Here is a 23,855-nt window from a genome sequence, read left to right on the forward strand (position 1 = left end):
CAGTCAGACTATGACGCTGAGAGAAGAAGACAAAGCCCAAGAGCTACATTGTGAGCTCCATGGGTCTCACTGAACATGAAGTAAATATGGACACTTAAAGGGGAAACTGACCAAAATGCTTTGTTAGGGAAGGTTCTTCTGCCTCACAAAAGCTTAAAGTCCCACTTTGATCATCTTTTGATTTATCGTAAAATCATTCACAGTGGTCTTTTAATTATGGTTAAGCAGTTTTGAAGCAAAATTTTAAAAAACTCTTGTTTTCTATGACATAGTTTCTACTGAGTGGCAACAGTTCATTAGAAATTCACCTCTGAGTTGTGGGCGGTCCTGTTGGTGCAGAGTAAGCCCACCCCTACTTCCCATCATCCATCTGTTTACACTCTCTCCTGCTAGCTTACAGCCTCTCACAACCTCAGCTGAACATTAACGGTGCAACAAAAATGATGAGCAACATTTGAGCTATCCAGTCGTAGAGTTTTAAGCCAGATGCAGCTCGGACGAAGAAAGCACAGAGGTACGTGGATTTATGTGTCTGCAAGTGGATGCATCAGAATAGAGCAGATCAGGGAGCTTGTGGCTTGCCGTAGTAGCTTCTACGTCACGACTACAAGCTTTTTCCTTTTTTTGTTTGCTTCTGATTCACAACAATTTGAATAAATAAATAATCAGAAAAGCAATTGAAATGTCAAGTTTCTTTATGTATAACCTCCATCATCATAAAAAATGCTACAAGAATGAGTTAAAACACACACAAAAACTGATTTCCTTTGAAGTGGTCTTTAAAAAACATAGAGCATAAGTCTGGAAAAAAACCCATCTAACTAAACCCCTCAGGATCTTATAGATTGATGATCAGATCACTATTTGGCAACAATGTCCATCTATTTCTGTCCACAAGGATTTCCACCACTTCAAAAACGTCAAGCATGGCAGAGGAGGTGCAATAATTTGAAATTCTCAGTTTAGCATGAATTCCCCCTGAACAGAGCAGAGTGTTGTAAAGACAAAATTGAGGCCATCTGTGTGACATCTAAAGCGTGGTCAAATCTGGGACATGCAACCGGACGAAGATCTGCAGAACAGCAGCAGCAGAAGAAGAACACGGGAAAAAACCTCAATAAATAAAAGTCAAAATAGCTTCTTTTTTTCCTTTTTTTTTCTTATTTCCACCCAATTATTAGAGTTTTACTTTGAAGCATCTCATCCAGACAGCTTTGAGTCCTGTTACCTTCACTCATCAGGGAGCTAAAAACCCACAACTGTCTCTAACTTTGGCTTCTTACTTTGCAACAGCTTCTACTTTCTTCATTGTGCATCGTTTAGGGGTCAAGCAAAAAAAAAAAAACACCATAAGATATAACAGTAGCTACAATATGAATACACTATAGAGCAATTTCATACAGGAGAGGCACATAACTTTAGAATAGAATAGTATATCCCACAAAGGCAAAATTACCCTGAAAAAAAGTTTTAGTGTCACGTTTTTGGTCAAATTGTAAGAAAATATGCATTTTTAAAGAATATTTCAGAGATAAAACTTGAATTATCTCAATGGAAACCTATTTTCTTGTTTTAAAAGGCAGATGTATGGGGGATACTCACAGGCATGAGTGACAGAGAAACTGTTGGAGGACTCCAGGTTGTCCACATTGTAGTTGAGATGAAAGGGTTTCTCCGTCACATTCTGGTTGGTGTTGTAGAGCTGAACAGCAAACCTGAAGGCGCTGTGCTCCTGCACTGTGGAGCGCATGAACAGTCCACCTGCAGCACAGAAAACACACAAGACTCTGATTACACAAGAATCTGCTCGTGGACTGAATGTTTTATTTGCAAGACATGAAAAATGGGATATTTGCAGTCTGCAGTAATGTTGAATACATTATTAGGCGAAAGTCTTGACAAAGCCCCACAAGACTCTGAAACTGACAATTAGGATCAACCGTGTTTTTAACCAGTCCGCCCACAAACACCCACAAACATCATGGTTGGTAAGAAGTAAGTTGGCAACAACCTGAGCAAAAGCCATCTTAACTAGAGGCAAGAACAAAGCAATGGGATGCAGCCAAAGCATCACTTTGAACTTACCAATGTTGATTTGGTTGGGAAAGCCTGCCTGCGAGTCCCCGGAGAGGTTCCAGACTGCGAAGATTGTCGCAACTATGCGAATCCACATTTTGTCAGCGAGAAATCAACTCCTTGTGTGGATCCGGCTGAGGACGAGCGAAGAGAAGCATGAACACGCGGGGGAAGAAATCCACAAGATGCGGCGGAGTCTCTCCCTCTCCCCCCTCACTGCGCGCACCCACGTTGAATCTGTGCCAGCGCAACTGCAGCGCAGCGCAGCGCCAGCCTCTGCCTCTGCCTCTGCCGCTGATGCTGATGCTGCCGGAGCGCCGGCGTTTTATCTCAAAGATGGTGGTGAAGGAGGATGATGGGGAGGGAGGGAGAGATCTTCTTGATGAAATGGACCAAAGAGGGGAGAGCGGATTGAAAGAAAGCAGAATGTGAGGGGGGAAAGGAGAGGAAAAGGGGGCGTTCGTCTAACTGCAGCCTCCTTTCTTCCTCCTCGCGTCACTGCAGAGTTGAGGAGGTGCAGTCTGAGCTGGTGGGGGGCGGGTGTGTGTGTGTGCAGAGACTGAGCATCACAAGGATGAAGTCAGTTTTCTGCTGCCTGGAGTTCACATGGATCCATCCATCCATCGGTTCCTGTTGTCCTAACGTGAGTGGGTGAGCTCCTCCAGCGCCAGCTCTGTCCTGCGCTGTCCCCTGCAGGTTCTGAAGTGCACAAACTCGAATGCTAATGCTGAAATCACAAGCAACACTGGATGATTCACATTTGTCCCGTTAAGTTGTGGGAAGATGTGAGCTCTACAGAAGAAAGAAAAGTATTCCACTTTATTCATTTGGGAAAAATGTGAAGCACCTTTACCCACCTAAAAACAAACTGACAGTCTGTCACTCCAATGGAAGGTTCATTTAAACAGTGGCAGATCAAAAATCACCAAGAAAATCAAGAAATTTACATTTAATCAGTAAAAATAAGCATTTGATCCCTTAGTACCCAGTTTTGGTTTACACAGACTCTCCTGATCAACCTGTCACCTGTATAGAAGACACCTGTTTGAACCAATCACCTGTAAAGTCACCTGTCCACAGAACCAGTCAGACTCCAAACTTCACATGAGAAAGACTGAAAGGTTTTCACTGGATTTAAGAGAGGAGATTGTAGATCTGCACATGACTGGAATGGACTACCATCAGCAGGAAGCTGCGGGTTAAGGTGACGACTGTCAGACCATCAATCCACCTAAAGGTCTGGAGCTCCAAGCAAAATCCCACCTGGTGGGGCTTCTTTGATCATGAGAACAGTGATAAATTTACCTAAAGCAATAAAGCAGGAGTTAGTTGATGACTTAAAGCAGCTGGGAAAGTACCCCAGCTTATAAGGAAAGAACACGTGCAGACCCGCCTGAAGGTTACCAATGAACACCGTCATGATTTAGAGAGTGATTGGGAGAAGGTGCTGTGGTCAGATCAGACCAAAATTGAGTTATTTAGTATCAACTCAACCCTTTGTGTTTGGAGGTAGAGAAATGTTGCCTATGACCCAAAGAACCCCATCCCCGCTGTCAAGCATGGAGGTGGAAGCATTATGCTTTGGGGTGTTCTGCCTCCTTCTCTTCACCAGGAGGCTTAAAATGTGTCTTCCAGCAGGATAATGACCCAACACACAGCTAAGGCAACCAAGAAATGTCAGAAGAGGATAGGTCAAGATCTCTGGACCTCAGTCCTATGGAAAACCAATGGAAACCTGAAGCTCAGTTGCTAAGCGACAGGCCCGCCAGTCTTAAAGATTTTGAAGTCATTTGCAAAGAAGAGTTCCCCCTGATATGTGCAGAAACCTTCTCATCAACTACAAGAAATGTCTGACCTTAGAGTGGTACGTTTTTCCAGCAAACTTATTTTATGTTTATTATAACTTTCACTTAAACAATAAAAAATGTGCACATATAAGTTTAGTGGTATCATAAACTAAAAACACAGCGCAGAAAACTCACATGTCATCCAATTAAACAAAACTGCCTTTTATTTTGAAAAGTTCTCCCTGCACTGGTCTGAACAAAGAGAAAACATCAACTTTTTAACTTTTGCTGCACAGTACTGGTTTGAACCAACACCTGCTCCAAACTAGACAGTCCTTTTAATATCCACACTTGAAAAAAAGAAAGTAGTGCAAAATTGAAAAAATGGTATAAAATATGGAGACTAAAAGGCAGCTGCCCTACTTTAGACACTTTTAGGTCCAACTATGGGAGGCAAAAACAGCTGAGCAGTTTATTGGCTCAAACCGGCAGTACTAAAATAGAGTACAAATACAGCTATGACAACTTAAAGAATTAACTAATTAAGAATTTAAAATGTATAAAAAGCATATTTTTATTTGTTTGCAAATATCAACTTTCATTTAAGCTTTTGAACATTGGAATCTTTTAAATATAATGCAGAACTGAATCAGCTAGTATGGAAAAGATGGATCAAAGATCCTACAAAAAATCCAAATTTAACTTTAAAGTAAAATTTATGATTTTAATAACACTGTTGGTTTGTTAACAGCAAGCAGACTTGAGAAGATCAAAAAAGAGACAAAGATTGTTACCTGAGAATCTGAAGACAACTCCATCATTCTACAGTCTTTATACTCAAAAATCTCCTTTCCTGACTCAGTTTTATGCTATTGAAGTCTTTCATTTAAAACACATTCTGTCTTTTGTGCTGCAGAGACGTTCTAAATGCAATTTCTGCTGAAAAACCAACACTGGAGTCCTCAAACTGAAGTTCAGTCTGAATAGTCGCTTATTTTTTCAATGACACAAGAATTAAATTGCTTTGTTCACTCCAGAATTGCTTACTCACCGAGGGAGATGGTCGTAATCTGATATTTGAGCTGCAGAATACAATTTATAACGTCTGTGTCGAGATCTTCCTATTTAGAGCGCTGCACAGCAAAGCAGTGAACGCAGCATGTGTTTATTGATCGGGATGTGATTTGATGCTCTGAGCACAGCTATTATCTTTCACTGGAAGCTCAGGGAGCGACTGCACCGTAATTAAGCTCAATTTCATTAGCAAAAATAGTGTCAGGGCAGCATGACCTTTTTAAAGACAAAATATGAGTTTGTCTGATTCATCTACTTAAAAAAACCTTGTAAGACAGTTCAAATTCTGGGGAAAAAAGTGTTACTAAACCATGCAAAATAGTGTCTTGGGATTTAAAATCTGTTTTAGACAGACAGAAGATATTTCCTTATAACACCAGTAAAGAGTTGCGTGTGTTTGCACACAAAAATGGGTACATTTTGCTTTCTTTTTCTGCTGATTGAACACCAAACATGTATCCACTGTGAGGGGAGGGCACCCCTTGAGGGTCCTTTTCTGTGCTACTTTGGGACATATAAAACATCATTTCTGCTTGTTAGGTTCTGAATAAGATTACAACGTGTTCCCTCATTTGTTTGACCCTTTATTGAGTTTTCAATTATGAAGTTTTGCAAGGAAAAATAAAATCACGCCCTCAAGCGGAAACTGAAATCCTGGAGCAAAATGCATCTGAGCTTGAAAATGTTGTGCACAAGTGTTTTTAAAGTGAAAAGGCTCAATTATGATCTTATGGTTTTTCTTTCTCTCAGCCATGAGGAGATCATCAACATGCTCCTAGCTCAGAGCTTTATTCTTGATTATGTTGTTGATTTCTATCTTAAATACAATGAATGACAATATATTTGGATTAGAGTTTGTGTATTTACATGCAGATGAAGATGAGTGTCAGTCAAAGATTGTAAATTTGTTGCATGGACTTATATTCAAATTTCACAGCATTAATGAACATTATTAAAATCCTCAGAGTTTCTATTAGTTTAACTACAATTCCAGAAAAAATACTATAAGTTCTAGATTTACAAAATCAGTTTATGTGTTGATTATTGATCCTCCACATGATATGCTCCCAGTTCCCTGATCCATTTAATGAAGTAAATAAACATTTCTGCTTCGCAATAAATACAGCATTTTCTCACTTTATGATTCAATATTGAAAACAGAATTTTTTAAAAATCCTTTAGCTCATTATAAACATGTTTGTATTATATTTGTAGAAGATGGTTTTGTTTCACATTCTGCACTTCAAAAGTTAAAACTGACTAGGATATAAAGAAACACACAAGTCTATTGATTCCAGGTATTATATGCTTTTAAATATTTCTATATTTTTAGTTTTAATTCTTAATTGACCAAACTCTTATGGAATCTAATGTATTTGATTTAATGTTAAATTTCATACGACTCATTCATTCACATTAAATATATATGAATCCATTTAAATCTCAACGTTTTATGTTTAGATTATTTTATTGCAGGAATTGTACTTCAACAATAAATATAATTTAACTAAATGTGTAAATATTTGCAAATTGCATGGACTGAAATTTCATTTACATTTATTTTTCTTTTGGTTCCTTCTTTCTGTGAGAATGTGTCTCATTTTTGTTAATTCTTTCAAACTAAAAAAAAAAAGACATTCCAAAAAAGAAATGATCAAAAACAAGGTCAGATACATTCTTAAACCAGCAAACTACATGCAATCACCATGAAGAAGAGTAACTAAAAATGCACCAGTCTCACCTGATCTTTTTTTTTTTTTTTTTTTAAAGAGTGAGACTATTACAATAAATCTGAGAAGGGTTTAAAATAATTTTATAATTTCTCTTTGACTCTTATTTGACTCTGCTGGTGCTCTAATTCATGCATCTGTGACGTTGAGCCTGCGCTGCTGTGCCCTCATTCTCCGGTTATCTGGACAAAAGCAGCTAATAGTTGGTTCAGCAGGAGTTCTTAGCCAATCATCAATCAGGATGAGCTTTCCACACTTTGCTCAACAGCAAAGGAGATCCAGTAGGAAGCGTCTCCTCCTGCCGGTCCACATCCACAGTGAGAGCTCACATGAGCGCTTCCTGCAGAGATTAAGAAACAATCCCATGTATTGCACACTGACTGGATGGTGCTTCAGCAGAAAAACAAAAGCTCTGCTCCAATAAAAGAGGTCATTGAGACCAATGTAAGGATGAATCTTGAAGCTGTGAGAAATAACAGCAACATGCTGAGTCACTGTGGATTATACCCTCTGCACAGTGATGAAGATGCCTTTCAATATAGATCTGTCCGTTTCTGAAAGTGCTAACCTTGTTTCAGAAATGGCGTGCTTGTTATAACCCACAGAATTATGCAACTGTGGGCCTGAGGCAGTCAAGTGGCCTAAATAAAGGCTCATCTAGTGTTAGGATTAGCACTGTTATCACATATCACGCAGCTGCAATCAGACACATCTGCTAAGCTGTGATTAAGTCATCAAAATAATACATGTGTTGTCTTTAAAATTAATCTCAGACATGCAGAAGGAGTCTGATAGCAGCATATACAGCGAAAGCAAAAGGACAGAAGAGGATTCTTAGCGTGCATGCACCGTGTTTTTTGGACTATAGGTTACTCTGGAATATAAGTCACAGTAGCCAAAAAAAAAAAAAAAATCACAATAAAAATTATGTATAAGTTGCACTTTTGAGAGACACTTATTTAATAAAATACAGTAACAAGAACAGACATTTTATTTTGAAATGCAGATCATAATAACAGAATAGATAACAATAAGACTGAATTTATGGACGCCTCATTACCGTAACACATTGATGCTTATTTAGCTAGCTACACTATAAATATGAGGAATCTAGTATATCAGTGCAACATGAACACTTATTCAAATAACCATAGCATAAAGAACACATTAACAAGTCAGCTAGACTCTTTATTTTACTTCAAATCACTAAATCCATTTGTGTTGCTATGGAACAACTCTGCCAAGCCCACATGAGACTGAGCCGACTTCTTCTTCTGTGTTGCTGTCAGGGACAAATACTGATACATATACCTACAATGCCCTCTAGTGGTTGTTGCTATTAATAAAAAAAAATCATGTCTAAATTGCACCTGAGTACAAGTCAGCCATATTATGGGAAAAATAAAATTCAACTTAAACTCTGAAAAATATTCACATTTACTATCACTATTCCTAATAGTTTATATTTCATTTATTAGTTCTCTATGTCTCTGTTTGGTGCAGTGGAATTCATGGGTTGTTCCTCTCTCCCACTCTCCTACAGGAGAGATTCCAGATTCCAGGTGATTCAACTGTGCTCCTGTCCTTGGCTGTGGACCTCGCCTCTGGCTCGTCTCACACCTTTACTCTTTCTTTTGATTGTATCTTTTAATGTTTCATGTAAAGCGCTTTGAATTGTCTCTGTACCTGAAATGTGCTATACAAATAAACTTGCCTTGCACCTCCAGCTGCCCCCCCAGCTCCATCTGGATGAAGTCCATCTGCTACACTATCAAACATGCAGTTGTAGAGTTAGACAAGCGATTTCTTCTTTAACAATCCTGGTCCCAGTCCCTCCTTCATGTGGACATTCCAGAGGTTTCTTCTTTTTTATTTTATTATTTTAAGTTCATTGTTTATTTTTTATTTTCCAAGAATAGTTTTTCCTTTTTTTTAGGAGTTTTTCTTTGCTGGGTCCAAGGGCAGGGATGCCCAGTTGAGTTTAGCCTGTATAGTTAAGTTTAGCAATCAGCTGTTTATACATTTTATGACAGACTTTTGGACATTTATCAATGTGAAGTGCATTGAGACAGCTGTGTTGTAATATTGGGATATATAAATAAAATTGAATTGAACTGAATCACTGTTGACCTTTTCAAATGTGAGTTTAATTTTTCAACTGGCTGAAAAGTAGGCAATCAGATTTCATTACTTAATTGAAGAAGTTAAAGTGCACATTATTTTTGAACTTCTATTCATGCGAAAAGTTAACTTTTAAAATCCGAAACTTGCAATTCCATTCTGTACATGATAGACTAAATTTGTGTTTGTTTGTGCCAAACCATTTTTAAAAATAGCTATGTCTTAAAAAGGATAACATCTAGGATAACATTTTTACTCGTCTTTTCTGTGGACGTCTTTGTGCTGCATAATTTAGCTTTTTATAAACTGGTGTATTTTACATGCAGTGGAATCCACTTTTATGTCAAGAGATGTGGAATAGACTTGAGCGGTGCTTTTCTTCAAATGTCACAAAGACTTCCTCATGATTGCTAACTGTGTTTTCAGTTTGCTCATGATGCGCTTCCTTACAAGTCATGCTCAATGTTTTTTAAGCATTACAGTATGATTCATGCTCTTAAGAAGCTGCAGAGATTGACTAGAAAACAATATTAATCAAAGAAACTTTTAACTTTGTAGCTCAGTGCTGACATAATAAAACACTGACCATTTAATAATGAAGAGAAAAGAACCTTACGATATATAAAACATATAAGCAACTGTTTTCTATCTGCATTCTTCTCTTTTAATTTTGTTGAATGATTGTTTCTTATGGCACTCCTGCCTGCATCACTTTGCATTTGCTTGTACATTTTCTGCCACACAAATAAACCTGTCTCGGTCTTGTTTTTCTTTTCTTGTTGGACAGATTCTGCAGGAATGTGGGTGTTCAAACCCATGATAACCAACAGAAATACTTAACAAACCTCACAATGTGATGTCTAGACACACCTCTGCTGCCTGGTAATCACCATAGCAACATCTAGGACACAGCTTGGTGATAACAATGGGTATTCACTTCAGAAATAGTTACAAAAAAAAAAAAAAATGGTGTAAAACACAACACGGGGGAAATCTCAGGAACTGTCCGTGGAGACTCCAACCTGTTTGTCATAATTAACTGAATTTAACATTTTTACATGATAACACTGTTTCAGTGAAGGGTAATGACTATAAAATGATTGCAATGGTCAGTTTACAATACATGCGTGGAAATTATATTTTCACTTTTGAGATTTTAGTTCTCTGTCGATTAATGTTGAATATTCATATTTTGTAAAACCCCCTTTTTTCTAAAGTTAGTCACTTTACCATTGCTAATCAAAGGCCACGGTGAATAATTTACCATAATTTTTCATAACTTTTTAATTTTTTAGCAGCTGCTGTTTTTGAAAAAGTGAGATTCATCCCACAACTCTTACTGATGTTTTTCTGAGTGATTCAGGTCTTTAAAAATCCTTATTTTGAATCACTGCCCTGTGGTGTGACAGCTCAGTTGATGTAAGCAGATGATAAAGAGGAGTCAGTGCAAAAACTTCATCAAAAAAAGTTAACTTTTAATGAAAAACAGACCCCTTCCTATAAAGATATTGACTTTGAATTCAAATAATTAATGTGGATTTTACAAAGGAATTGATTTCTTAAATATTAGGCCTTTTTTAATTAACTAAAAAATGTGGAACTAAAGATGTAGAAACCTAATTAAAAGAAAACATTATCCTTACACTTAAAAAAAAGTAAACGCAAATATTTTCTTTTAATGTGTTAAGCATCTCCAAACATTTGAAATTTCACTGTTAAACTCATTTTTTTCTTACTGAAGTTAAAATTTCACCTGAAAGATTTTGTCATGATTTTACTTGTCAAATTTGAATTAAAAAACAAACAAATTTTAACAATGAAAGAGAGTAAATTACTTCCCTCTTCAAATCCCCAGGCATGCCAGCTAAAATCAGTAATTTATTCTTGTTTGTTCATTTGTTCTTCCAGTAAATGTGATTAATGTGATACCGCTGATGACTAAATTGCACTCATCCCTCAAGTCTGAAATGAAAACCAACAAGGTGACTGATTGACACAGGAGGAGACTCATCCTGCAGGATGATGCTGGGTTTAATTTTAGTGAAAGGAAGTCACAGCACACCTTTGATTTTTTTTTCTGTTTCTAAAACAAATCTTCTGTCTTCTGTTTTTATTCACATTACAGGGTAAGGTATTCATTGATCACAAATGCACACTAAATTGCAGTAAACAAGACAGAACAGGTACAGCTGCCTTAAGATAACTCTTACTATGTGAGATATTTATTTACATAACTCTTCAGAAATCCTTGGTTCTAAATTGTAAATAAAACCTGCCAATTATTTAATGGTTTTACTTTATTTATTAGATTTTTCCTATCTAAGTAAAAAGTTAGTTTTCTCCCATGTAATATAATATAGTATTAATGTTCCTATTTATACAAAACCTTTTATTGTCAACCTGGAAGTTTAACTTTAGTAGCTACAATTTTCCTTTGAAAGAGGTTCTTCAATTTTCTCAGATTTGACAACACTGCCCTCTGCTGGTCATTCTGTGCACTTGCAGAAAAAATGCAAAAAAAAACCTGCCGTCATCATCAAATATCCAAACATTTCTGCCAACATCCGCACCTAAAGAAGCAAATAACCTTAAATAATAAACGATGTACAAATCCATTACTGAATTTTAGGTGTGTCAATATAATATGACCCAAGATTAGACTTCTAACTTCTGTAATTTCTGAATCAAATTTTATTAGGATTGGAACCACATTAAAGTAAGACTGGTGCTAAATCAGGTGTTTATTTTAGAGCTGAATCATTTATTGTCCACTTTAAAATGATGAATCACCCCCCTAGCTTTGGCTGTCAGAGAGCTTTGAGTAAAAACTACTTTATTGGTGGGTTTTTGACACTTCATAAACACTATTAAATGGTTACCTAGAGGCCTAAAACTTTGAACTTTTTCTGAATTTATCAGCACCGGTGACAGCATGACAAATAGCACAATTACCTGCTTCATCATGGTGTTTATCCTCATCGCTCTTATGACTGCTCTATAAAGGAGTTTCAAATAGAAAATATAGATTTTTTACAGTAGAAAATCTTTACCAATGGTCCTAAATGAAATTTGAAAAGAAAGGCTTTGCGTGTGACAATAAAACACTCTGAGCCAACTCCCTAAAGCGTCTTACTGCAAATCTTTACTTTAGCTGAACTACAAAATAAAATACGATTTTTCTTAAAATAACTTAAATTTGAAAAAAGTAGTAAAATGACAAAGAAATAGCACACTATTGCATATTAGCGGTCCACAATCCACAAGTCTTTCCTGAGTTCTTATTGATCTTCATTTTTAAAATTACATTATCTAATAGAATCTGGAAGATATCAAATTTTATTTTGTTAAAATGAAAGTGATACCAGCCTTTAAAGCTCAACTCAGTGGAGTAAAAAAGGGCTAATGTTTTAAGTCTTCTTCAGTTCTTCATGTCTTGACTGTACAGAAGGTCTGCAGAAGTCCTCCTGTCGTCACTTTGGAGTTCTTCCTCTGAAGAGTCTTCAGAGCTGTTTACTACAACAGCGCTAAGCGTGTGGAGCTCCTCCAAAACACACAGGAGTCTCTCTAGGAGTAAACAGAGTGTGGATGTAAGGGCCTAAAGGATCTGTTACGATGCGATTACGAGGATGTTTCTCAGCACCTGCAGGCTGATGGGCCTCTGCTTCAACACCAGTCCTCTTCTCTGAGAGGATTTCTCCCCTCCTTGAAGCTGGCTCTGCATGTTCTGCCATCGTGACCTGGAGCACATTCAAGTTATAAGACATTTCTATAACAGAAATTTGTTTTGAAGTGCGTTCTTACATGAAGAAACTTTTTGCTCCCCTCCATCTCCTTCAGATGTTTGTTCAGGACATTTTGGTTTGTGTTTTCCTGTCTCTGAAACTGCCGCAAAGTCATAACTGCAACAGACAAAACAGACGCATCAGAAGCCACAGGGACGTGTCCTTCCGCACGACTAATATACTGTGTAAACACATTCAACCATATTAAATTACAGTCTGCATCGGTAATAAAGCTCGGCGCTGTGACGTCGAGCTGTGGCGGCCGGAGGATCTACCTGCTTTGGTGTGCTCTCTGCGGGCTGCGTGCAGCTGAAGCTCCAGCTCCCTCATCTTCTCAGCGTGCGCAGCCTGAATCTCAGACACTCGTTCCTGCAGGGCTGGAGGAGAAGAACAAATGCACCTCAGGGGCTGAACTCCACTTCAGTGCATCAATGAATCAATTCTCCTCTCCAGCGCAACATAATGAAACAGCACAAAGGAACGAGAAAAGACACTTCTGATCACTTTAAAAATAAATAAATAAAAAGTCTTTACGTTTGCAGCTTCTTCCCCACCCTCCCCTGGAGGTTTTCTTCTGTCTGTTTACCAAAGTGTCTTCCTCACTCCTTCTCTGCTGCCTGCCAGGTTCCTTAAGCTGTACACCTGCCTGCAATCATTCATCTCATCAACTCAGCGGCATGTCATGCCAAAATCATCATCCACTCATCGACTGTTTGTTGCTCCAACTAATGTGGATGCCTGCATGTCGACCTGCCAGTCAGACATCCAGCCATGGCTGCACATCTGTGTCATCCAGGGACCAACCCCCCCACCAGCCCGCTGCCTTCCACTGACACAATCCTAAATGATTCAGAGAATCGGCGCCAGTGTTTTAGTCTCCACAGCTCCATGGGTTTCGTTGGGGGTATTTTTATTCACTTTTCCAACCTCTTCTTTTTTCCTTTTTGGATGGTGTTTTTTTTAAAAAAAAAAAAAAAGAAAGAAAAAAACTGCCTCCAAAGAACCAAAACTCATATGTGTGATCATTAATTCAAAAAGAACTGAAGTTAAGGAATCCAGGTATGCAGAGTTTTTGCCAGGTTTGAAACAAAAGAATGCATATTTAGATGACTATTTAATTAGTAAAATAAAAAAAATATATATATAAAAATATAAAAACATTTTAAACATTTTCTTCTGAACTGCAGATTTTTTTTAAATATAGTGTTATCTTTCTATCCTTGATTATGTTTTTATTTAAAGCACTTTGAGTGATTTTTTTGAAGTGCAACACACAAAATAAAGATTGATTTTATTCTGACAACCAGAGAAAAAAAATGTTGTCAAGTCCATTTTTTTTTTCATCTACCAAAAACTACAATTCCCAGAGCCCCACCCTTTCAAATTTGGTGTAATTGAAAAGCCCTAAATGTCCTCTATAGATACCAAAAGCAGATCATTCAGTAGGTGGCAGAGATTTGGAGATATTTAGGTTTAGAAATGTCCCAACTGATAAGTTTTTAACAAAATTTTCAGTTTGAGACCCCAAAACAAAATCAGCTGGAGTCAAAGTGTCCTGATCTGCGATAGGCTGCCGAAGCATCAAAACAAGGACCTTTCCAGAAAAGGCCTCGGCCTCACCCTGCTGGTTTCGTTCTTGCAGGCGGAGCAGCTCACAGCGAAGTGTCTCCAAGCTGACGTTGTTCTCATCCAGCTGTGCTTGGATCTGCTGCAGGCTCTGCTCCGCCTTCTCTTTACCGGCTACAGCCCGCTTCACCTCCCCGCAGCTCTGCTCCAGCTCCTGCTGCAGCTGTCTGACTTCACTCCCATCTGCACACAGAAGAAGCCAAATCACATTGATGGACTTCTAGAAATGTCATGAGACTTGATGATGAATTAAAACAGGATCTCACGTTGTTCTTGCAGATCAGCTAGAGCTTTCTCCATGAGCTCTGGGGTTCTTTTGAGCTCCAGAGTCAGTCTGTCACGCTCCTCACAAATCAAATTGTATTCTGTTTGCAGGTTTATCAAGCTGCAGGACAACAAAAAAAAGACAAAGCTATAGCTTTAAAATAGAAACATTTAAAGAAATTACAACAAAAACAATTAAATTCATGCAAAACTAATTATAATATTTATTTTAACTGTTTTTTTTTTAATAATTCTTAAATTTTCATCATTCAAATATTAATACGCTTGACAGGGTTGAGGTCAAATGTTACTTTTGGACTTTTTTTGGGTTCAAAATTGCTGATTGCAGTCTTCATAGAACAAAAAAATACTTAACAACCTGGTTTTACGTAAAATAAGTACGGTCAAGTAAATCCCTTACACTTTAAAATGAAACACAGCGGTTACAATTTATTTTTAGGCCAAAAAATGTTAAACTAGCTTCTCAATGTCATTGTGACCAAAACTACAAATCTCCCAGATGAAGACATAAGACATATTATTAAATTATTATCTGATGGGAAAAAAAAAAAACTCATGTGAAGCATTTTTAATTGACCATAAAGGTCTGCATGTGAATAATCTTTAAGTCTGCAGTGATAATCTGAATCATGTGAGGTGTACCTGTTCTCTTCTTGCTTTGGTTGTTGACATGCCTGCTCAATTTTCTGCAGAGCCGCTCGCCTCATGACCAAACCTGCAAAACCAAAAATGTATTTTGCTGAAAACTGTAAGCACGTCTATGTAGAAGGATTTCTGTCAACAGGTTAAGGCCAGACGCCTCACACTGGATGGTCTCCACTCTTCTTGCAGCAAAAGAAAGCCTCTGGGTAAAAGTGTTTAGCTGTGCTTTAGCGGAGTCTACTTCTGCTGCATTGCTTTCAAAGTCCTTCTTGAACCTGTTGATAAAACCAGCATTATCATCTGAAATACAGGAAATATAACAAATTCAAAATAAAGTTACCTATGAACAGCTTCAATTAGAGTCTTCATCTCAGCCTCTGCTCTTTGGCTCTGTGACTTCAGCTCAGCATTTTCTCTCTCAACTTTTGTTAAATCTTCTTTCAGTCTCTGGTATGATAAAAGCATATTTAGGAAAGAGCAACTGAAATAAATTGTCGTATTTATAAAAGATTCGTATTTTTTTTGTGATTTTCACAGCTTTGCTTAAGTAAGTGAGTTTCTTTTGTTATTTCCACCTTGATCGCTTTATTAAAGTGTCATTTCTAAAGTGTGAACTAAGATGATCTGATGCTAACCTCCTTTTCTACCCTCTCCAGGTCCAGCTCTGCCATTCTGTCTTGCAGACTGTGTTGGAGCACACGGTTCTGGTGCTGCTCCTGCTGGAGCTGCTGCTCCGTGGATCTCACCTGACAACACAGAACAAGCAGCTTTAGGCAAAGGTCAACCGTAACACTGATGAAATGTACAGGGGTCCAAAAACAGTTTTTTTTCTTTCGTACATCTATCAGAAGTTTGTCTTTTTCTCGTCTCATCTCAATGTCTTTAGAGCGAAGCTGGACGCATAACTTGAAGACTTTCTCCCTCCACAGCTGAAGCACTTGAAGGATCTGAGAATCCTTCCATTGGAGAGGATCTGCAAAGGTTTGCTGTAACACACAATTTCATGAAATGAGATTAAAATATAAAATACATTTCCGAAGCATCCTAAATGTTACGAAACATTTTTTGCCTTCTTCAAAAATAGTCCAAAACTCTCAACAATATTGCAACATCGCAACCAGTAATATTTAACTGTAAATATACAGCATTCAAAATATTTTGAAGAGAAAAGAAAGCTGTTTCATTTAACATTTTCACTGAAATATGTATTAATGTTAAAATTTGTCATTAATTATTTTTTTAAATATTTAACAGTTTTATGAAGTCTCTTAGTAAAATAATGATTTACAAGTTCTTAAAGCACCAGAATAAAAATCAAATCTGTTACTGATAATAACATTGTATGTTTATTGTTTTAATTTTATTTTCTTATGTTGAACTTCAGCAGTATGTCATAAAATCTCTTTAGTTTTTTCAAGAAAGGAGCATTACAGGATTAAGATATTTTATTCCTGCTCATTTACATGGGCGACGACCAGCTAAAGTAGCAGTTAAGTGACACACTAAAAAAAAAAGTTCAACCTAAAAACAAATAGTATAAAAAAATTATGAATATGATCTGGTAGTTTTGGCATTTTCAAATTTTGTTCTGCACCATTTAGCTAAATGTGACCACAAGTCCCACAGTGAACTAAGAGACATGACCAACTAAGCACTAATCTTTTCTAAAAATCCTTTTGTGATGGTCTTAGCCCAAACCAGTGACACCAGGAATTAGATGTGTGATGAAAACCATGTTCTAATAATGCTCAGTTTGTATTATTTTGATGTGAAAAAACAACAGTGAACTGAACCTTCTAAAACTAAAATGTGAATGAATTAATTGTTGCTTGTTTGTATACATATTTAATTTACACTTGATTGTCTTGCAAGAAATACAAAGAATCTAGAAAACATCACCTGCAGTGTTCAGTATCAGGTATTTATTTCTGAGTCACACTGGTTATATTCTTGGCTAAAAATGTCCTGGATTGATTTCAGATGAGTGAATCGAATCATTTCAAATTAACAAATATCAACTGTGATTTGTTTGAGCAACCGCAGATTAAAAAAAAAATATTATTATTGACCTTTATATAACCAGGATAATCCCACTGAGATTCCAAACCTCTTTTGCAAGGAAGTCTTGGTAAAAAGGCAGCCAAAGTTGCTTAAAAATATATCAAAACATTGAGACAATAAAACATTGAAAGAATAAAACATTTAAAACACTGATACATCTAAACAATACATAAATAACTAAAATACATAGAATATGGAATTAGAAAAGCTCATTTTAAAAATAATATCAACAGCTTGTTGTTTAAACAGGAAATCAGTGGCTTAGCTAAAAAGAGTTCCATGCCATAATAAACAAAGACTTCTATCTCAACACTCACCTTCTTAACCAGCTTCTCCTCTTGGAGGGCGAGAATCTCATTTAGAGAATTAAGTCTGACTGTCAGGAGCTCGGTGGTCGTCTGAAGAGCCGCCTTCTCTTTGTTAAGCTTCTGTTAAACGTACAAAATTAGCAGCAGAAACACTCCACGGTGTTTAATTTAAAAAGTAGTTTCTTTTTTGCTTAATGATTTTTTTCTATACAGTAGTGTAGTGAACAAAAGCATTTGTAATTTACTCTCGATGACTTTGATCAGTACAGTTTATATTGTCTGAACCTCAACAGTTTCCTTTAATTGTTCCTTTTCTCCTCTCTCTGGGGCGAGCTGGCCGATGTAATTTCTGAGGCTCTGCAGCGTTGCAGATTGGGTCTCGAAAGCTCGTCCCACATGACTGAAAGTAAAAATACACATTAATAAAGGAGCAGTGAAAGGAAAAAAACAGAGAAACACCACTGAATGTAAACACATGGTGCTTGAAATGTAAAGCTGCACCTTAAATGTTCTTTCAGTTCGTCTCTTTCAGTCGATGTCTCCATCAGAGCGCTCTGTAACTGCAGCACTTGTGTGGACATCGACTGGAGCCTGTCCTGTAATTCAGCATTTCCTTTTCTTGCTGCATCCAGCTCTGCACAGTACGATGTATTTAAATGTTGCAACTGAAAGCCAGGAAAGACAAGAAAAATGAATCCAAACTGATCCCACTGAAGCAAAGGGGTCTCACTACACTTGCTTTGCTGCAGGAAACATCAAGAGTTCAGCAGAACAGATGCCAGCTGACATGAGTTCTTGGAAGTGAGCCCTTTGCTTGACAGAAGGTCAATAAAATCTGTAAATAAAAGGTTTATAAAATCTTGCAGTGACAGGGTGCGCCACAAACCTGTGCCTCCTGCTTCTCCTTCATTTTCTCCAGTTGTTTGGAGAGTCTGAGAGCCTGCTCTTTGGCCTCCTCTTCAGCCTGCAGCCAACTCATTTCAGCCTTAAGAACAAGCTCTCTGGATTCCTCTTTGCTCTTTTCCACTGATCTCCTCAGCTGTGCAATCTCCTCTCCACATTCTGCTCTCACTTTTTCAAGCTGCAAGACACAAAAACATTAAAGCACAGAAGACTCTGCGTTCGTAAGAATAATTAACTCAAGAATGGGCCTAAACACTAAAAGAGAGGCTGCAATCTGTAGAGGAAAAACCCAGATCACAAACTGACAAAGAGTTGAGGTGCTCACACACCGGCTGCATCGGTGTGCATTCAAGCAGCAAAAGTCTATGCAAACGTGTGTAGAAGTCCGAAATTCTGCATAGACTGTTCATTAAAAGTGGCAGCTTCAATACGCGCAACTGCAGCCGGTGTCTGAGTACCTTTAGATGATATCAGTTACTCCAGGGGGCGATTCTTGTGTACGTCAGTGTAGAAATGAAATGCTCTGTGAGTAAATATCATTACCTGCGACCTCATCATTTCCTCCTGTCCTCTGCTGAGGCTGAGCTTCTCTCTGACTTGGCTGATTTCTGCTTTCGCCTTTGATGCATTTTCACGCGCTACTTCCAGCTCATGGGTGCACCTGTTGCACGAGGATGATGTCAAGTTCATTCTGATATGTTTGTTTATGTACTCTTCAGAGATTTGACGAAAATCCAATAATCAGATTCCAAAACAGAGAGAAAAAACATGATACCTGCACAAGGCGATCTCTTTGTTTTTCAATTCTTCTCTGTATTTCTCTGCAGCTTCTTTCAGGGCCTGCACCTGACCTTTTAACCTCTCAGTTTCAGCCTTGTGTTTTTCTATCCCGAGCTGGTACTGTGACTCCCATATGGACTTTTGCTCTCCTTTTTCTGCAAATCTATATTTAAAAAAATAAATCTTAACAACCAAGAGAGAGTAAAATTTGCCTTTCAGACCAAAATATTAGAAATAAACCTCTACCTGTGCGCTGCAGGCTGGCCCACTGTTTCATTTGCACTTGGGAAGTCTCCTGGTAGCAGAAGCATCCCCTGATTTTCCTTAAGTTTACCCTGAGGAAAGGTGAACCATGGACTTGCAGGGTTTGGGTCCCTGGGTTCTGATGTCGGTACTAGGTTCTTCCAGACAGTCTGACGTAATGTTTTGGCGCTTTGAACCCCTCTTTGGGCTCCAGATGATTGAGCAGTCGATGTAAAATGCGACGGAGGTATGAGGTCCCTCTGAACATTAGCTAAATAACAAAAGAATACGTGTATTTACAAAGTATTTGATTCATTTAGCTTTTATTTAGCGTATAAACTTACAAGGGCAGGGTATCATTTGAGACATAAATGAAAGTAAACACGACTCTTTCAGCAGTAATTTAAGCTGTATAATGCCACTTTAACTTCAAATTGGACTATTTGCTACACTAGCTAACGTTACCTTAAAGTCCAGCTTTCAAACTGTCAAACTTTAACTTACTTAAATGCGCCGATGAAATAAAGTCCGTAGGCACTATTAGCTTTTCCTTTACAGTATTATCCCTCTCCATGTTTCTTTGGCTGTGTGAAAGAGACAGAAGACGGTCAAACTTCTGCTTTCAAAAAAAGGATAGACTGTTTACGTTCCCATGAGTCATTTCGTCGCTTTCCGTTACCTTAGTTACGGTTACAAACGCCTTCGCGTAGCTGTAAAAGTGAACTTTTTGCTTTTTTTTTAACTTTAAGACAAAATAATTTTAAAAAGTTCAAAAAAAGATACATGAAATGTATTAATTAATATTATTGTTTAAATAATTTAGCAAAATACGAAAATTGCGCACTGCATCATGGGAAAATGGAAGGGCGTCTTAAAGTGATTGTGTTATTTTGCCCTAAATATTGTCTTGAAGGTTGTTCTTGTTTCACTTGAACGTAAAACACCAACATTTTCATTTGAGACAAGTGTTTTTTTTAGATTTTTGCCTCTTTTCCACACGTTTTGCTGCTTCACTGACTTTTTAAACAGCCATAACATCACAGGCAAAATCATAATAGCAATTAAATAAAATGAAAATGTATTTTAGATAGAGATTGATTTAAAAAAATACTTCTAAGGTATTATTTAGTCGAACGCCAAAACTGCAGAATAACAACTGTACCACTAATCATATATATTTAACAGATGTGGTATCAGAGTCATTCTTCCTGCAATGATGGACAGCTCTGCTCTAAAAATTTTATAATGAAAATCCATAAATTGTGTTTATATTTCTTGTCACAGTAAAATCTTATGCTGCATTTTTCTCAGGCTTTGGCAGCATTCATTCATGCTTGTTCAAACCAGCTCTCACCTGGAGTATATATCCTGTACTATTCTGTTGCAGCTGCTCTGACCCACTTTCCCCAGGGGTTCATTAAATTTTAATCTGATTTAATCTATTTATGGTGTCAAAAGAAATGTTGATGTTGGTGCTTTACATAAGGGATCAAATGTTGATTCAAGGTGACAATGAAATGATGTCAATTGATTGTGAAAATGGATACACAGTTGTCTCAACAAAGCAGAGTACACACGCGCCAAGAAGGATTATGCAGCAACTAGAATGGTCGGGTGTGGATCTGTTAAATATTGAAAAAGCAGTAGATCACAGAGGGAGCACTGCACATTATTTTACCATGCAGACTCTGCATGTATATTGATATAATACCCGTTTGATCCATGATACTTCACAGAAAGTTCTCAACAACAAAGTATGAGCGAAGTGGGATTAGAAACTACCAACAAGATAAAAAAAGCATCCGAAAAAAGAACTCCAACCTCAAACGACTTACAGCAGAGGGTAAAAAGATTAGGTTCTGCTTATGGTAACAATAAGGCAATAAAATGTGGGTTTGTGCTCACTGCACCCTTCTTGAAACAAAGGTAAATGTTTGAAAAAGGCAATGATATGCTCATTTCTAAAAAAAAAAAAATGTCTCTGCAGTATTTGATCAACTTGCATAAACCATGTTTAGGAAGCATTTTAGTTTTCATACTTTAGATTTGTTCTTTTTTTTTTAGATAACCCTTTGTTATAAAATTCCCTTTTTAAAATATTCACTATGATTCTGCAAACATAAACATTGAAGATATGTTGTTTATATGTATTTATATTTAAGACTTCATGCCTTTGCATCATTAGTAATGATTCTGTTCACACATTTAAAGAGTTTGGCAAAAATCTGAGTAAATACTGCCCAATTAAGAAAAAATATATTTAAACATAACAGAATTTATTTAATTAATTGTTATACTAAGTATTATAAAATTCTTACAAGTATTTCCATGTTGTCAAGCTTTAAAAAAGCCTAACTTTCTCACATTTCTGTAATATTTTATAATATAACATTTGTTTACATTCACACAGGAAATTGAAATAGAAGTCCTGCATTAAAATTGAAGCTTTCCGTTACTTTCACCTCCTTAAAGTGGTCTTACTCTACCCTGTAGTCACTCACAAGTTGGGTGGGTTCTGTGATGAACCATTAAATGTTTTTAAAATATTTTCAGCTTCTTCATGTTTCTTCATTATGCTAAGAGCTGTTGGCAGTAATCCTGCAAGCCTGCAGAAAACCATGATGCTTAAAATTTGGATACATACTCAGATGTTGCATAATTTTAATGCCATAGGAAAGCAAGTCTGAAGTTGTATTTGTACATTTGAATGCATGTCTTTCCTGAAGAAAACAGGATGTGTGAAGTGTCTCAGTGAAATGGAGCATCAGGAGGTAAAGCTGCTTTGTCTCATTTTCACCAAAGGATACCCTTGGGCACGGAAGGCTACTTTAACTTTATGGCTAACAAGGCTGATTCAGCCTGTATTTAAGGTTTGTGTGGAGAAAGTGACCATCCCTGCAAATATCTGGACTGGAAAGTCCATGTTTAATTAAAATGACTCAAAAATGCAAGTTTAATTGGTCTTTTTAAATGTGACAAAGATACTAGAGCGCAGATGATATAAGAGAGGAGACCAATCCTCTGTTATCATCTGGAGTATATCCATAATCACAGGGGGATACATGGTGATACTTGCTTCAGTGATCCTCACGCACAACCACAGAACATTTTATGTACCAGAGGCCTTATAAGCCTTTTCTCAAACAGAACAAACCTTTATATGAGCATCAACAGAACATATCCACTTTAGCCTCTGTAAAAAGCTTTACTTGGTAACTCATCTTAAAAGAGACATCATTGTGCAGCATTTTTCACAATAACCATAAAAAGCAGCCCTCACCTAAATGGCTGAAACGGCCACTGAGCATTATTAAGAACAAACATGCAGTGAAAAGGTCTGCTCGGTCAGCAAATGTGTCTGGCCTAATATCTCACAGTCCATACTGTAAGTTACTTTGTACAGTTTTCTCCTCCAGGATCATGTTTTCTAGTTTATATTTATTGAAAGATTTCAACCAGCACCATCCCTGCAATTACAAGTTTTCATACAGATTACTTTTATTTTGTCATTCTTAAGGTTAGACAAATCATTTGTCTGTCTTGGACATATGTACTAGTTATTTGTTTAGCAATAATTAGAAAAAATATAATTTCTTATAGTCTGTTATTATGAAAATTAGCAGAAAAACCTTTGAAGTTAAACAGAAAAGCAACTTTGTCAATTATAGTAGTTGCAAGTAAAACCCAAGTGAAGTTTGGGCAGTTTTTACACAACAGAGCTGTAAATATCCCTTTAAAATCTTAAATTTAACCCTCATTGGATTTAATTTTGGCAAAAAATGTTTTTTAAACTGTGGCAAATCTGTTTGTACACAGTTGTATAGTTTATTTGACTTAAAATCTCAGATACTTTAAAGTTTAGATTTTGTTATTATTTGAATGATTTATAGATTATAACACCTCTCTTATTCCAATGTTTTTTCATAGGTTTTCTAGAACTAAGGATTTTTTTATTGTCTAGTTAAGTCCTGATGTGAGCTAAGTGCGACTTTTGGCAAACAACAATATACCTTTATACGCAGAGCGATTATTCATGTGGCTGAAATGAAGCCAAAATCAAAGACGGAAAAAGCAAAACCTATTTTCTTTGGGGACTTCACTTTAACAATATACTGGAATTCATCATAGACAGTTCTTACCTTCAATTAAGTGTTTTTTCCATCGTAATTTTAAATGGAGACTCAAACAGAAAAAGAAGTTTAAATAAAATATCTTTAAATGTCAACAATTTACTCAGAGTTACAAATACACTCTCTAAAACCAAAGCTGAAATTGAAATTGTCAAATGCACCAAGGATTTAAAATAAGGGAATTTCTATAACTTTCCATATATATTAATCTGATAATATATAAAAAGCAAAAAAAAAAAAAAAAAAAATGTAATCTAAAACCGAATAATGTGCAGACCTAACCACCATCTGCCACAACAAAACAGAA

At 36.9% G+C, this 23,855-nt stretch overlaps 2 protein-coding genes across 11 annotated transcripts in view; both read right to left on the reverse strand.

Annotated features, from left to right (window-relative positions):
• Positions 1 to 2,762, reverse strand: part of LOC112138865 (glutamate receptor 3) — a 73,818-nt gene extending 71,056 nt beyond the window's left edge. For 4 of the 6 annotated variants that reach the window (XR_004949004.1, XR_002917860.2, XR_002917862.2 and 1 more), the window contains exons 1-2: positions 2,086 to 2,762; positions 1,603 to 1,761 (exon numbers count right to left, since the gene is read on the reverse strand). Coding sequence is in view for 3 of the 6 variants with exons in the window: in XM_024261548.2 (XP_024117316.1) it covers positions 1,603 to 1,761; positions 2,086 to 2,173 (247 nt within the window). In the remaining 3 variants the exon portion in view is untranslated. The remainder of the gene's footprint in view (positions 1 to 1,602; positions 1,762 to 2,085) is intronic. The other 2 variants (XM_024261539.2, XM_024261530.2) reach the window with 2 other exon arrangements.
• Positions 2,763 to 11,908: 9,146 nt separating this feature from the next.
• On the reverse strand, positions 11,909 to 20,253 carry cchcr1 (coiled-coil alpha-helical rod protein 1). 5 transcript variants are annotated; one of them, XM_024266208.2, is made up of 20 exons: positions 20,098 to 20,253; positions 19,923 to 20,002; positions 19,422 to 19,689; positions 19,171 to 19,338; positions 18,939 to 19,056; positions 18,379 to 18,573; positions 17,994 to 18,157; positions 17,778 to 17,892; positions 17,502 to 17,612; positions 15,963 to 16,109; positions 15,759 to 15,869; positions 15,464 to 15,570; positions 15,286 to 15,398; positions 15,124 to 15,196; positions 14,463 to 14,581; positions 14,191 to 14,379; positions 12,846 to 12,947; positions 12,590 to 12,687; positions 12,429 to 12,525; positions 11,909 to 12,352 (listed from the first exon to the last, which is right to left on the reverse strand). In XM_024266208.2, the coding sequence occupies exons 2-20, from the start codon at positions 19,990 to 19,992 to the stop codon at positions 12,207 to 12,209; spliced, it is 2,511 nt and encodes an 836-aa protein (XP_024121976.1). In that variant the 5' UTR covers positions 19,993 to 20,002; positions 20,098 to 20,253; the 3' UTR covers positions 11,909 to 12,206. The 5 variants fall into 5 exon arrangements, 4 of the variants coding, with proteins under 4 accessions (XP_024121976.1, XP_024121977.1, XP_024121978.1 ...); XM_024266209.2 differs by lacking the exon at positions 20,098 to 20,253 and having other exon boundaries at positions 17,502 to 17,609; positions 19,923 to 20,091; XM_024266210.2 differs by lacking the exons at positions 19,923 to 20,002; positions 20,098 to 20,253 and adding an exon at positions 19,763 to 19,894.
• Between the last annotated feature and the right edge of the window lie 3,602 nt (positions 20,254 to 23,855).

The sequence above is a fragment of the Oryzias melastigma genome, linkage group LG14, assembly GCF_002922805.2.
Source record: "Oryzias melastigma strain HK-1 linkage group LG14, ASM292280v2, whole genome shotgun sequence".
NCBI classification, from domain to species: Eukaryota; Metazoa; Chordata; class Actinopteri; order Beloniformes; family Adrianichthyidae; genus Oryzias; species Oryzias melastigma.

Bases quoted from the DNA above. Each gene is read 5' to 3' on its own strand.
- cchcr1 (XM_024266208.2), bottom strand. From the start codon at position 19,992: ATGGAGAGGGATAATACTGTAAAGGAAAAGCTAATAGTGCCTACGGAC. The intron at 19,339-19,421 runs GTAGAGGTTTAT...TTTTAAATATAG, and splicing joins GGCCAGCCTGCAGCGCACAG to ATTTGCAGAAAAAGGAGAGC. The intron at 12,526-12,589 runs GTAAGAACGCAC...AATGTGCTCCAG, and splicing joins GGAGCAAAAAGTTTCTTCAT to GTCACGATGGCAGAACATGC.